At 43.0% G+C, this 13,958-nt stretch overlaps 1 protein-coding gene across 1 annotated transcript; it reads left to right on the top strand.

Annotated features, from left to right (window-relative positions):
* The first annotated feature begins 144 nt into the window (after positions 1 to 144).
* On the top strand, positions 145 to 13,887 carry LOC121533805 (integrin subunit beta 3 binding protein). The gene is made up of 9 exons (XM_041840074.2): positions 145 to 230; positions 476 to 512; positions 708 to 795; positions 1,307 to 1,376; positions 3,451 to 3,529; positions 3,765 to 3,852; positions 5,259 to 5,315; positions 12,164 to 12,221; positions 12,463 to 13,887. Exons 1-8 carry the CDS (start codon positions 226 to 228, stop codon positions 12,217 to 12,219), a joined length of 480 nt encoding a protein of 159 aa, XP_041696008.1. The 5' UTR covers positions 145 to 225; the 3' UTR covers positions 12,220 to 12,221; positions 12,463 to 13,887.
* Positions 13,888 to 13,958: the final 71 nt, after the last annotated feature.

Below are 13,958 nucleotides of genomic sequence, written 5' to 3'. Positions count from 1 at the left end.
TATTTAAAAAGTATTGTATTTAATGATAACGTTATTTTTTTAAATCAATACTATATGCAAATACTGTGATATTAAAGATAACAGATATCATTTTCACCGGCGGATAGAAATTTCGTGTTGGTCATGTTTCCGGAGGACACAAATTCTCTTGCAAACGATATACGCGCTAAATTTGTAACCATTGGACTGGGCCTCTCAGAAGTTGTTTGTCAACTATCAACAGAAATGCCGTAAGTTTCTTACTATCTATTCCTTTGTGTTAGATAACTACACATTTATCAACATTATTAATGAATCATACAATGTAATAACTGTGCAAATGAAGTTGTTGGCCTCGATAAACTAGCGCGCTCGCTAAAGTAGCTAACGTTAGCTGAACAAGCCAGCTTGGGGGGGTCCTACTAATTAAGCTAACAGTAGTTTCTAATACACACTTTATTTAATGTTTCTAAATGATCTTCACTGTCTTTCACAGAGCCAAAAGAACACTCCGTTTGGAGGACAAGGACAACGTGAGTTACTGTAGAAAACATCAGTGATTGTTATGAGAGAATTTGAGCCTAACTTACTGTAGCTAGCTAAATTGAACTGGCAATTTTTGGGAGTGTGTCTTCTGTTCTGCATCATAACGTTATGGCTAGTAAGCATAACCAGGAGAAAATGTAATGGGTAAATGTATTATTTGTGTGTCTGTGTGCACCAAACAGACACCAGCCAAGAGACCTGCACCAGACAGAAACTACTCCCCATTGACTGGTACCTACCAGATGAGTCCCAGTGCAGCTTTTCAAGCAGGTACAGTAAGGCATCACATGACAAAGAAATAACCTTATAAAATCAACAAACAAGACAAAAAATATTTGTCACATACACAGTTTACAGCCAGTATAAAAGGTGCAGCGAAATGCTTATGTGTTAGCTTCCTCAACAGTGCAGTACATTAGGCAATACCAACAATAAAAGAGTAACAAGTAAAAGAAGAGGTAGTATGCTGAAGCAATAAGGCACGAGGGGGTGTGGTATATGGCCAATATACCACGGCTAAGGGCTGTTCTTAGGCACGACGCAACGAGGTGCCTTACTGCTATTATAAACTGGTTACCAACGTAACTAGAGCAGCAAAAATAAATGTTTTGTCATACCCGTGGTATACCACGGCTGTCAGCCAATCAGCACTCAGGGCTCGAATCACCCAGTTTATAAATAGTAATAACAGACTGTATTTACATTTGATAGCTTGTTCAACATCTATAGAAAGTGCTCATGAATTTGCATACCATTGTGACATTTTGTACTTCATCAACAGGTAAAGCCAAAGCCAGTGGGAAAACTGCTAATTCCTGTAAACCACAGGTGCCACAGACAGAAGTGGAAATGTGAGTATTGTAAAATATCACAGTCTCTTTTTTAATGTACACAACAGCAATACTGCTAAGCTAGCTATATATACACTGAACAAAAATATAAATGCAACATGCAACAATTTCAGAAGATTTTACTGAGTTACAGTTCATATAAGGAAATCACTCAATTGAAATAAATTCATTAGGCCCTAATCTATGGGTTCACATGACTGGGAATACAGATATGCATCTGTTGGTCACAGATACCTTTTAAAGGGGGGATGTGAATCAGAAAAACAGTCAGTATCTGGTGTGACGACCATTTGCCTCATGCAGCGCGACACATTTACTTTGCATAGAGTTGATCATGCTGTTGATTGTGGCCTGTGGAATGTTGTCCCACTCCTCTTCAATTGCTGTGTGAAGTTGCTTGATATTGGCAGGAACTGGAACATGCTGTCGCATATGTCGATCCAGAGCATCCCAGACATGCTCAATGGATACAATGTCTGATGAGTATGCAGGCCATGGAATAACTGGGACATTTTCAGCTTGCAGGAATTGTGTACAGATCCTTGCGAAATGGGGCCGTACATTATCATGCTGAAATATGAGGTGATGGTGGCGGATGAATGGCACGACAATGGGCCTCAGGATCTCGTCACGGTATCGCTGTGCATTCAAATTGCAATCGATAAAATGCAAGTGTGTTCGTTGTCCGTAGCTATGCCTGCCCATACCATAACCCCACCACCACAAAGGGGCACTCTGTTCACAACGTTGACATCAGCAAACTGCTCGCCTACACGCTTTCTGCCATCTGCCCGGTACAGTTGAAACTGGGATTCATCCATGAAGAGCACACTTCTCCAGTGTGCCAGTGGCCATCGAATGTGAGCATTTGCCCACTGAAGTTGGTTACAACGCCGTACTGCAGTCAGGTCAAGACCCTGGTGAGGACGACGAGCACGCAGATGAGCTTCCCTGAGACGGTTTCTTGCAGTTTGTGCAGAAATTCTCAGGTTGTGCAAACCTACAGTGGCTGGTCTCATGATCCCGCAGGTGAAGAAGCTGGTTGTGGAGGTCCTGGGCTGGCGTGGTTACACGTGGTCTGCGGTTGTGAGGCTTGTTGGATGTACTGCCAAATTCTCTAAAACGACGTTGGAGTCGGCTTATGGTAGAGAAATTAACATTAAATTATCTGGCAACAGCTCTGGTGGACATTCCTGCAGTCAGCATGCCAATTGCACGCTCCCTCAAAACTTGAGACATATGTGGCATTGTGTGGTGTGACAAAACTGCACATTTTAGTGGCCTTTTATTGTCCCCAGCACAAGTGCACCTGTGTAATGATCATGCTGTTTAATCAGCTTCTTGATATGCCACACCTGTCAGGTGGATGGAATATATTGGCAAAGGAGAAATGCTCACTAACAGGGATGTAAACAAATGTGTACACAACATATGAGAGAAGAAAGCTTTTTGTGAGTATGGAACATTTCTGGCATCTTTTATTTTAGCTCATGAAACATGGGACCAATGCTTTACATGTTGCATTTTTCAATTTTTGTTCAGTATAGAATAACTTCCTGTTTGAAGATTTCAGGTGTGCAAACCAAAAAGAAAACCTATTTATTCTGATACTAGGAAAGAAGGGGATGTCTCCCTTTTTATTATCGGTGGATATTTCAATTGCCACACTTGGCTGATGGTCATTATGACGAATCATAATTTAATGACAGGAGACATGCAATGAAGTGGATTCATCATTGGCCAAATTATCAGTGATTTACATAGCACTAAAAATAGTTGGTTAAGAGTACTTTAAGACAAGGGTAATTTCCTTCCCCAAAGCATACCCATTCTATCCATCAAGACAAGCATTAGTTTAGAATTTTATAGTGCAGTCATTTAAGAGGGATCTATTTAAATGTTACCATTCAAATATGGTCATGACGTATTTGATAGACTAGACATGCTGTCATCAGGGGATATTATTATGAGAGTTTTAACTATATCAGTAGTATAGTCCTATATCTCTAACCTGTGATTTTAATGCATTTAACACTTTGTTCATTTGGACCTTACCTTAATTAATTTGGACCAGACTACATGCCATCAGCTCTAAACTGGAAGCATCAGTTGGAGCATTTATCAAGGCAAGGCAAGAGCTGGAGACAATAGTGGTAAGTTAAAAATGTTTTGTCTAATTTCCCTATCGGTGAAAAATGACATTTTAGTGCTTCCATCATAGCTCCAGTTTGAGTTAAAGTATATGATAGCCTAAACCTTGATTTTACTCTGGTATTTTCAGGTCATTGCATGCACTGTAGGGACCGTTTATATTTGTGATGTTAAGGAACTGCTCACCCTTTTCATATCGATCTGAGTATGATGATGTATTGTTTTTGCCATCATCAGGCTGCAGAGGGCAGCAGTGAGCTGAAGAGTTTCTTTTCTAGGGGCTCTGCTGACCTGAAGACCGAACTGAGGAGGCACAGAGAACTTGGTGAGTGAGATTTAACCACCTCTGTAGCTCAGCTGGTAGAGCACAGCGCTTGTAACGCCAAGGTAGTGGGTTCAATGCCCGGGACCACCCATACACAAAAAATGTATGCACGCATGACTGTAAGTCGCTTTGGATAAAAGCGTCTGCTAAATGGCTATTATTATTATTATTATTATTATTATTATAGTATAACCATACAGTATATGGTATGATGACAAGGGTCATTCAATAAGCTATAGTGTAGGGGTAGGCAACTAGATTAAGCCGCAAGCTGATTTTTGTCGGAGCAGATGGTCAGATGGGGGCCGGAACATAATTATCCTGAACAAAAATATAAACGCAACATGTAAAGTGTTGGTCCCATGTTTCGTGAGCTGAATTAAAATATCCCAGAAATTTTCCATATGCACGAAAAGCTTATTTCTCTCAAATGTTGTGCACAAAATTTGTTTACACTCTTGTTATTGAGCATTTCTCCTTTGCCATGATAATCCATCCACCTGACAGGTGTGGCATATCAAGAAGCTGATTAAACAGCATGATCATTACACAGGTGCACCTTGTGCTGGGGACAATAAAAGGCCACTCTAAAATGTGCAGTTTTATCACACAACACAATGGCACAGATGTCTCAAGTTTTGAGGGAGCGTGTAATTGGCATGCTGACTGCAGGAATGTCTACCAGAGCTGTTGCCAGAGAATTGAATGTTCATTTCTCTACCATAAGCCGCCACCAACGTCGCTTTGGAGAATTTAGCAGTACGTCCAACTGGCCTCACAACCACAGACCACGTGTAACCATGCCAGCCCAGGACCGCCACATCTGGCTTTTTCACTTGCGGGATCATCTGTGACCAGCCACCCGGACAGCTGATGAAACTGACAAGTATTTATTTCTGTAATAAAGCTATTTTGTGGGGAAAAACTCACGCTGATTGGCTGCGCCTGGCTCCTCAGTGGGTGTGCCTGGCTCCCACGTTTGTTGGGCCTATGCCCACCCAGATTTACTAAATTAAACTCATTTTGAGCTGAATTCCTAGTGATCTTAGTGTCTTTTTTTACCCCAAAACTGAAATCTCTCCCAATTATGATGATTATTTTTACTAAAAACGTTGGGAGGCCAAACAAAAATCACTTACATGTCGGTTTTGGCCCGCGGGCCACCTGTTGCCGACCCCTGCTATAGTGGAACTAAGTCAAGTATTACACTGAAAAAGCAGTAGTCCCTAGAATTTACATGTCGTGTTAGTTTAGTTTGTAAACTAGATTTAGTTACTTACTATTGACTAGTTAGTTGGGGCCAGGGGTTAGTTAGGGCAAATAAATGGTTGTAAAATATTTTGTTTCTATTTGTCAGTGTGCTTGTTGTTGTCCAAAATTATGAGATTTGGAACATGTATTTTCAGCATCCAAAGCAGAGTCCTGCCTCAGAGTGAATGGTGCTGGCCAGAGCCGTTTGCAAGGTAATTTCTACTCTAATTATGTAATAAACTTTTAAGGTGTTTAGGATTAACAATACTTTATTGACACAACCATATTATCTCAGATTATTTTCTACCAAGTGTGGTTGGGGGTGTTTATAACTTTTAAATAACATTTTATGATGAGATAATGTGCTCTGAGGAAGGTCAATAGGGCCAAAACATGAGAAGCATCTAAAATAGAAAGTGTATCAGTGTGTGGGCGCCTCTCCTTTTGACCAATCCGATAACGACACCATAAAACTAATAGTTGCATTTTCTTGTCCATACATTCAGATGATATATTTCCTGTACTGAATTGGGTTGTAATTAGATTATCAGATGTTATTATGATGGTGACCTTTCTCTAGTATTCCTTAAAGGGGCAATCTACTGTTCAAACAATTACAAAGCGATCACCCAGCCAGTGTTATGGTAAATAGCTGAGGGATGGGGCTAGAGAAATGTAACCACTCAAATTCACAGAGCAATGTATGCAAGGACTGACCATCCATTAAATAAAAATTAGTTTACCCATGTTTTTAGGCATGTTTTGTTTACAATTGCAATGTTTACAAAGGAGTAAAACAAGCTTGTATTTTGAGTTCTGTGGTACGACAGTTGAACTAAGCTCATGAGGCATTCATACGTTATATTCAACAATCAATGGGTATATGGATGTAGCAATCGCAGATTTACGCTTTAAATGAGGGGACAGTAAAGAAACATGTTTTGTTCCACTTGTTCACACAGTTGAAGTCGGAAGTTTACATACACCTTAGCCAAATACATTAAAACTCAGTTTTTCACCATTCCTGACATTTAATCCTAGTAAAAATTCCCTGTTTTAGGTCAGTTAGGATCAACCCTTTTATTTTAAGAATGTGAAATGTCAGAATAATAGTAGAGAGTGATTTATTTCAGCTTTTATTTCTGTCATCACATTCCCAGTGGGTCAGAAGTTTACATGCACTCAATTAGTATTTGGTAGCATTGCCTTTAAATTGTTTAACTTGGGTCAAACGTTTCGGGTAGCCTTCCACAAGCTTCCCACAATAAGTTGGGTGAATTTTGGCCCATTCCTCCTGACAGAACTGGTGTAACTGAGTCAGGTTTGTAGGCCTCCTTGCTCGCACACACTTTTTCAGTTCTGCCCACAAATGTTCTATAGGATTGAGGTCAGGGCTTTGTGATGGCCACTCCAATACCTTGACCTTGTCCTTAAGCCATTTTGCCACAACTTTGGAAGTATGCTTGGGGTCATTGCCCATTTGGAAGACCCATTTGCGACCAAGCTTTAACTTCCTGACTGATGTCTTGAGATGTTGCTTCAATATATCCACATAATTTTCCTTCCTTGTGATGCCATCTATTTTGTGAAGTGCACCAGTCTCTCCTGCAGCAAAGTACCCCCACAGCATGATGCTGCCACCCCCGTGCTTCACGGTTGGGATGGTGTTCTTCGGCTTGCAAGTAACCAATTTTTCCTCATAACATAATGATGGTCATTATGGCCAAACAGTTCTATTTTTGTTTCATCAGACCAGAGGACATTTCTCCAAAAAGTACGATCTTTGTCCCCATGTGCAGTTGCAAACCGTAGTCTGGCTTTTTTATGGTGGTTTTGGAGCAGTGGCTTCTTCCTTGCTGAGCCGCCTTTCAGGTTATGTCGATATTGGACTCATTGTACTGTGGATATAGATAATTTTGTACCTGTTTCCTCCATCTTCCCAAGGTCTTTTGCTTTTGTTCTGGGATTGATTTGCACTTTTCGCACCAAAGTACGTTCATCTCTAGGAGACAGAACGCGTCTCCTTCCTGAGCGATATGACAGCTGCGTGGTCCCATGGTGTATATACTTGCGTACTATTGTTTGTACAGATGAACGTGGTACCTTCAGGCGTTTGGAAATTGCTCCCATGGATGAACCAGACTTGTGGAGGTCTACCATTTCTTTTTTTCTGAGGTCTTGGCTGATTTCTTTTGCTTTCCCCATGCATGTCAAGCAAAGAGGCACTGGGTTTGAAGGTAGGCCTTGAAATACATCCACAGGTACACCTCCAATTGACTCAAATGATGTCAATTAGCCTATCAGAACCCTCTAAAGCCATGACATCATTTTCTGTAATTTTCCAAGCTGTTTAAAGGCACAGTCAACTTAGGGTATGTAAACTTCTGACCCACTGGAATTGTGATGCAGTGAATTATAAGTGAAATGATCTGTCTGTAAACAATTTTTGGAAAAATGACTTGTGTCATGCACAAAGTAGATGTCCTAACTGACTTGCCAAAACGATCGTTTGTTAACAAGTAATTTGTGGAGTGGCTGAAAAAAGAGTTTTAATGACTCCAACCTAACTTCAACTGTATAAGCTGGTTGACAGGGGTGTGGTAGGTTTGAATGCAGTCACAATAGACAGGCTGGGGGCTACAGACAGCTCTAACTCGGAGACATCTACTAGGATTTGATCTGATCTACTACTAGGCCTATTTCTTTATCACCATTTATCCATTATTCATTTCATCTCAATGTGTCTGTCTCCATTTTCCAATAAAAACTGTAATCTTTGGAGAAAAACAACATTTTGTTTTCCCAACAGTCATTTGTTCGATTTCCCAGCCAGATAATTAATTTGATTATTTCAGGCACACATGCCTCCAGCAAAGCTATACTTGTGATCCAATCACATAATGGTGATTTTGTGGGAAATGAATAGGGGGATTGTCAGGGAAGTCGGGCTTGTTTTCTGATAAGGTTGTTGAAAATTGTTTTCATTAGTTACAATGAAGAAGCCTAACGTGTTGCCTTGTGGCCCACACCAGAGGAATGTCACATTTTCTATCACATGGTGGAGCGTGAAATGTAATGGTTGTGCATAAACCCCCTTACAACAACTAAGTTCGCAACAAAGTCAATAGCTAGGGGAAGATAATAGCTCCTCTGTTGTCTTGAGACACATTTAAAGTAAACTGTTATTCAAGGCAGAGGAGGAGGAGGAGAGCGGAGTGCTGGCCCATAGGAGGGAGCGTGAAATCCAGAAAGATGATGGTGATTCGTGTCATGGTGGCTGACGGAGGCATGGTTCTGCTTCCCAGTGTAAAATGTTTGTTTAGACTCGCCGGCTGTGTCATTCAGGCCGTGGGTTCATGTATTAAATGCATGGAAAGGTGTAAGACTCCCTGAAAAGTGTAACTGCTTTTGTCAGACTGCATTCTTCTCAACCTGCATTATATTTCTAGTTATTTTTATTCATTTAGCAGTTCTGACTACTCAGTTCTGACCAGTAGGCTAGATTTAAGAATGCACTCCACTGCTTTATAATTGATCTAAAGTGTAACAGAGGGCTGTGGAAGATGGTAACTGCTGTGACAGATTGTTTACGTAAGCCTACATCCTCGCGGCTACTATAAGTTTGGGTGTGTGTTTCACGGGGTGATGGGTAAAATATCGTATTTTACAATAGTAGTAGATAAGAATGTAAATCTGACCTAAATCAGCCCTTCTGAGGATGTCACCAGAATGATTGATTTCTAGGTTTGATAAGTTCTCTTTTAATTAACTGTCAGCTTTTCATGTAGTCAGTTAGTCCACAATGAATGCAATGTCATACAAATCCGATTTGGTGATTGGATTATTCTGCCTACACTCTCCAGGAAAAGCTGATAGGCTGCCGTAAAACAAACAAACAGTTGTAGTTAAGAAAAACCGCTCAATATGGGTCAAAATGATGCAGTTCAAAGACACTCTGTTAACTAATTCACAGAACTAAGGGTCATATTGTGTGGCTGGAAAAGTAGAAAACGCCTGCTGAGTTCTGTGAGCTAAGCTTCCTGTTTTCAGTGACTACACTACAGCGTTCCAGAGAGTGCCTGGTAAAAGGGAAAGCCCTAGGCATCCTGCTCTGCTTTGTGACTAGAGCATGACTCAACACGGGGGCCCCACAAGGGTGCGTCCTCATGACCCTCCTGTACTCCCTGGCCTCACACAGTTCCAACTCCATGACCGTAGTAGGCCTGATCACCAACAACGACGAGACGGCCTACAGGGAGGAGGTAGGCACTCTGACGGCATGGTGCCAGGTAAACAACCTCTCCCTCAATGTCAGCAAAACAAAGGCGCTAATTGTGGACTTCAGGAGGAACCAGGCTGGACACGACCCAATCCTCATCAACGGGGCCGTCGTGGAGACAGTCAAACACTTAAAGTTCCTCGGTGTACACTTCTTCGAGGAGCTGAAATGGTCAAACCACATGGACACCATGGTGAAGAAGGAACAACAGTGACTCTTCAAACTCAGGAGGCTGAAGAAATTCGGCCTGTCCCCGAGGGCCCTCCCAGTGTTCTACAGGAGCACCATCGAGAGCATACTGTAGGGCTGCATCACAGCCTGGTACAGCAACTCCACCGCCGCTGACCGCAAGGCTCTACAGACGGCGGTACGCTCAGCCAAACACACCATTGGGTGCACACTGCCTGCCCTCCAGGACACCTACAACACCAGGTGTCGCAGGAAGGCCAAGAAGATCATCAAGGACCGCAGCCACCCGAGCCATGGCCTGTTCTCCCGACTTCCATCACTCAGACATGGGCAGTATAGGAGCATCATGGCAAAAACTGTCAGACTGGCCAATAGCTTCTACTCCCGGACCATCAGGCTGCTGAATAGCCACCGCTAGGCAGCTAACTGCTCCCCCTGTCCCCTGGACTTATCCCACCCTCCAATGGACATTTATCATTGTTACAGTTGTAAATATGTATGTTATTATTGATATTATTGTTTCATTCACTTCTCTTTTTGACCTGCACTGCTCGGAGCTTAAGAATTTCACTGTACCATGCATTTACATCTGCGACTATGTGCATGTGACTAATAAACTCATCTAACCACATGACTGGAGATGGAGAGGGTCACCTCATTGTTACCTGAGCCTTGTTGAGATGACACCAGCTCTTAGATCTGGGCTGTGAGACTGACACTGTCTCAGGGGCCAAGCAATGCCTCAAGCAGCATAGGTCAGTACAGCGCCAGGCCACACACTGCCAAGGCAGCGGAGTCAATCAACAATAATATTTTAACTTTGACGTCCAAACCTCTGAACCCACTTCATTTCCCTACCTCGTCACTCCTCCCTGCTTCCCTCTTAGGGCCAGATCATTTCCCTACTTCCTCACTCCTCCCTGCTTCCCTCTTAGGGTCAGATAATTTCACACTCCTCCCTGCTTCCCTCTGGGCCAGATCATTTCCCTTCCTCCTCCCTGCTTCCCCTTAGGGTCAGATCATTTCCCTTCCTCCTCCCTGCTTCCCCTTAGGGTCAGATAATTTCCCTTCCTCCTCCCTGCTTCCCCTTAGGGTCAGATCATTTCCCTTCCTCCTCCCTGCTTCCCTCTGGGCCAGATCATTTCCCTTCCTCCTCCCTGCTTCCCCTTAGGGTCAGATCATTTCCCTTCCTCCTCCCTGCATCCCTCTTAGGGTCAGATCATTTCCCTTCCTCCTCCCTGCATCCCTCTTAGGGTCAGATCATTTCCCTTCCTCCTCCCTGCATCCCTCTTAGGGTCAGATCATTTCCCTTCCTCCTCCCTGCTTCCCTTCCTCCTCACTGCTTCCCTTCCTCCTCCCTGCTTCCCTCTTAGGGTGACTTTCAGACAGCAGCTTCCTTTTTTTCCTTTTTTCAGAGTGCCTGCCCTGGTGTTGAGAAGCGCTTACGGACATTCTTTAAGGTTAACAAAAGTTTCGGTAAGCGTTCTGGAGAAGTCACATTTTGTGAGCAATCAGGGTTCAGGCAGACATAAATCCACAGGGTTGTCCAGGCATTACAAATACCCCAGTAGGGAGGACTCCTGCCTGTATTTGCTGATGACTACAGAATCGTAAAGCGAAGGCCATAATAATTCTGAGGCAAGTTCCCCTCAGCAGAAGGTATTGATTATTTGTGTGTGGTGAGATATTTGGAAAATTCAATTAAAGGAGTTGTGCAAAGGATTCGTAAATTCTCCCTCCGACCAGTACAGAGATATTGTTATGTTCTAAATCAATGTTGCACTTCACAATATATTTTCTTAGAAGCATAAAAATAAATAACATTTAAACAGATCTGCTTACTACAGAAACACATTTTATTTTCTCAGAAGCATTTAGTCATGGGCAACCCACTGACACGCTGGGCAGTAACATATTTTTATTGCCATTTTTCCATAAGAAGATCCTATATAATACGAATTTTGAGATGTAAAAATGAAAACGGGGGCTGCTCAGCAATATAAAAATTGATCAGGCCATAGATGGGTCCATGTTGGGGAAGATTTGTATGTCAGCACAGCAGTAATGGGGTGTATTAAAGACAGGATTCCTTAAATGTAATAAAAGCGATGGGGTGGTGTCCCAGGTCCGGGGCTAAGGCCCGGCCTCACCACCATCTAACACATCAATCCTCTCTTCCTCAGACACATGCCACCTGCTTGGTTGGAGTTTTAGGCTTTTTGATTAAACACACAGCTGTAATTAAAAAACAGAGCTATATATTATATTAGAGGCTGTTTTGATGAAAACTGAAGCCTGGCTGCACTCAGTTCGATCCCCAGAGGTAGCAGACTACGCATTCCTTCAGATATGATTTCCGTCGTTTGGATTTTGTCCTCCAGTGAAAAATATATATATATATATTTTAAATCTCCCTCCGGTAATATTATTACAACTTTAATCAATTAGGTGAGTATTTAACAACAAATATCTGTATTTCACTAGTAAATCAAACCACTTAAGCCTACAGATTTGTCTGGTTGTGAACGGTAGCGCTCTGAGAGAAGTTAGTACTGTATTTATTCCCTGAGTGATGAATTATTTTCTCTACAGGTGTTGTCCAGACTGGCAGCTCCTCTGACTTCCTGAAATCCATAATGGGCTTATAAAGGTACAACAACAACAGATGGAGCCTATAGCTTTATCTCTCTTTTTCTAAATCAAGTTTAAAGATCCATTATACTCTAACACACAGTGTGAAATTGTCATCACACATTACTTCTTTGTTTGCTCCTAGTATAGCTACATGAGTCACTAGTCAATATGTCTTCCTATTGTGTGGTGATATTGCATTACTGTGTAACAGACAGCTGGGTTACACTCATGTTTTCCCCTGTGACGTCCCCCTGCAGGTTTCTGCTATGAGAGCCGCTCAACTGAACTCTCAACAGAACGACACGGAAAATGGAATAGCAGCTCTGCCTTCTTTCAATCTAAGCTGTCATTTGTGAGGCGTCTCGGAGGCTGCCTGTCAGTCAGAAAGTAAAAAGGCAGCCTTAGACATCAGACACGTTTACACTGAGCCCTGTCTGCTGGAGAGAGCCTCCCTCACCGCTGACAAATGTTGACTCTACAATAACTGCCGCTATGCAGCTCTGCGAAAATGTTCTTTCATTGAGCGAACGTCCTCGTCCCATTAGACCTGATGCTATATGAAATCCACCCCCACCATTTCCTCTAGCTACCTCGAAAGGTAAAGGAAACAGGAATAGAGGCTCTGATGAGAGGCTACTGCACACACACACACCCTTCGTTCTCTGGGCTGAGGGCCTCATACAGCCTGAGCGACCTAAGCAACAGCTGGTGTGCACAGGCACATTTCCTATTTCTGCCCAAGGTGGATCATATAACTCTCACTTTATCAGCCTTGGAGGCCGTGTGAAGGACAAAGCGAGCACGCCCATAAACAAAACTAATGTTTTCATACTGGCCCTCTGGAGGTGGGAGAGGGCCCCCTTAGCGGTCTTACCCCCTCCCCCGCCCGCCACCTCTCCCACTACTCCAACCCACCACCTCCAGGTTGCCTCCTACCCCCATCACCTTAGACCTCTACCCCACTAACCCTTTCCTCCTAGAGGGTCGCCAGCCCACCACTCTTCATTTGACTGTGGTGCATGAAGCGGATGCGGCAGTGACGTTACCCGTGACTCGTCCTCCATGTTAAACTGGAGCATTGCAACCCGTCTGTCTAGAGACTACCTTCCTCCCAGTCGATCCACAGTAGTAATGTTAAAGCCACAGGCCTCTGCTTGTCTCAGCCTTCCCTCTCTGGTGTTCTAGGATGCAGGGCCAGGCCAGTGGCTGCAGATATACAGCATAGCAGCCGGCCCTCAGTGACCCGATAACATTTATAGTTGGGATGGATTTTTTTTAATGGCTGTCATTAACTCACAGGCAGAGGGGGAAAGATTGCTTGTACTGTTTTTTTTTTTCTGTGGTATTTCAGCTTTATGACATTATGTTCAGATATGTCATCTTCCATCATCCTTGTTTTAGGGCCTGTCTGACCTGCCACTGCTTTTTTGTGTTTAAATGCATAGCCCTTTGTGTGCTATGTGGACTCTCTCCTTGTATTCCAATTGGCTCATTAATCCCCCCTCCTCTCCCCTGTAACTATTCCCCAGGTTGTTGCTGTAAATGAGAATGTGTTCAGTCAACTTACCTGGTAAAATAAGGGTTAAAATTAAATTGTATCTAGGTGTTGTAGGCCCCGTGTAGCTCAGTTGGTAGAGCATGGCATTTGCAATGCCAGGGTTGTGGGTTCGATTCCCACGGGGGGCCAGTATGAAAATGTATGCACTCATTAACTGTCGCTCTGGATAAGAGCGTCTGCTAAATGACCAAAAAA

Source organism: Coregonus clupeaformis, chromosome 20 (assembly GCF_020615455.1).
Source record: "Coregonus clupeaformis isolate EN_2021a chromosome 20, ASM2061545v1, whole genome shotgun sequence".
Taxonomy (NCBI): Eukaryota; Metazoa; Chordata; class Actinopteri; order Salmoniformes; family Salmonidae; genus Coregonus; species Coregonus clupeaformis.
Note: the sequence above shows the minus strand (reverse complement) of the source record. Positions and strands in the feature narration are given on the sequence as shown.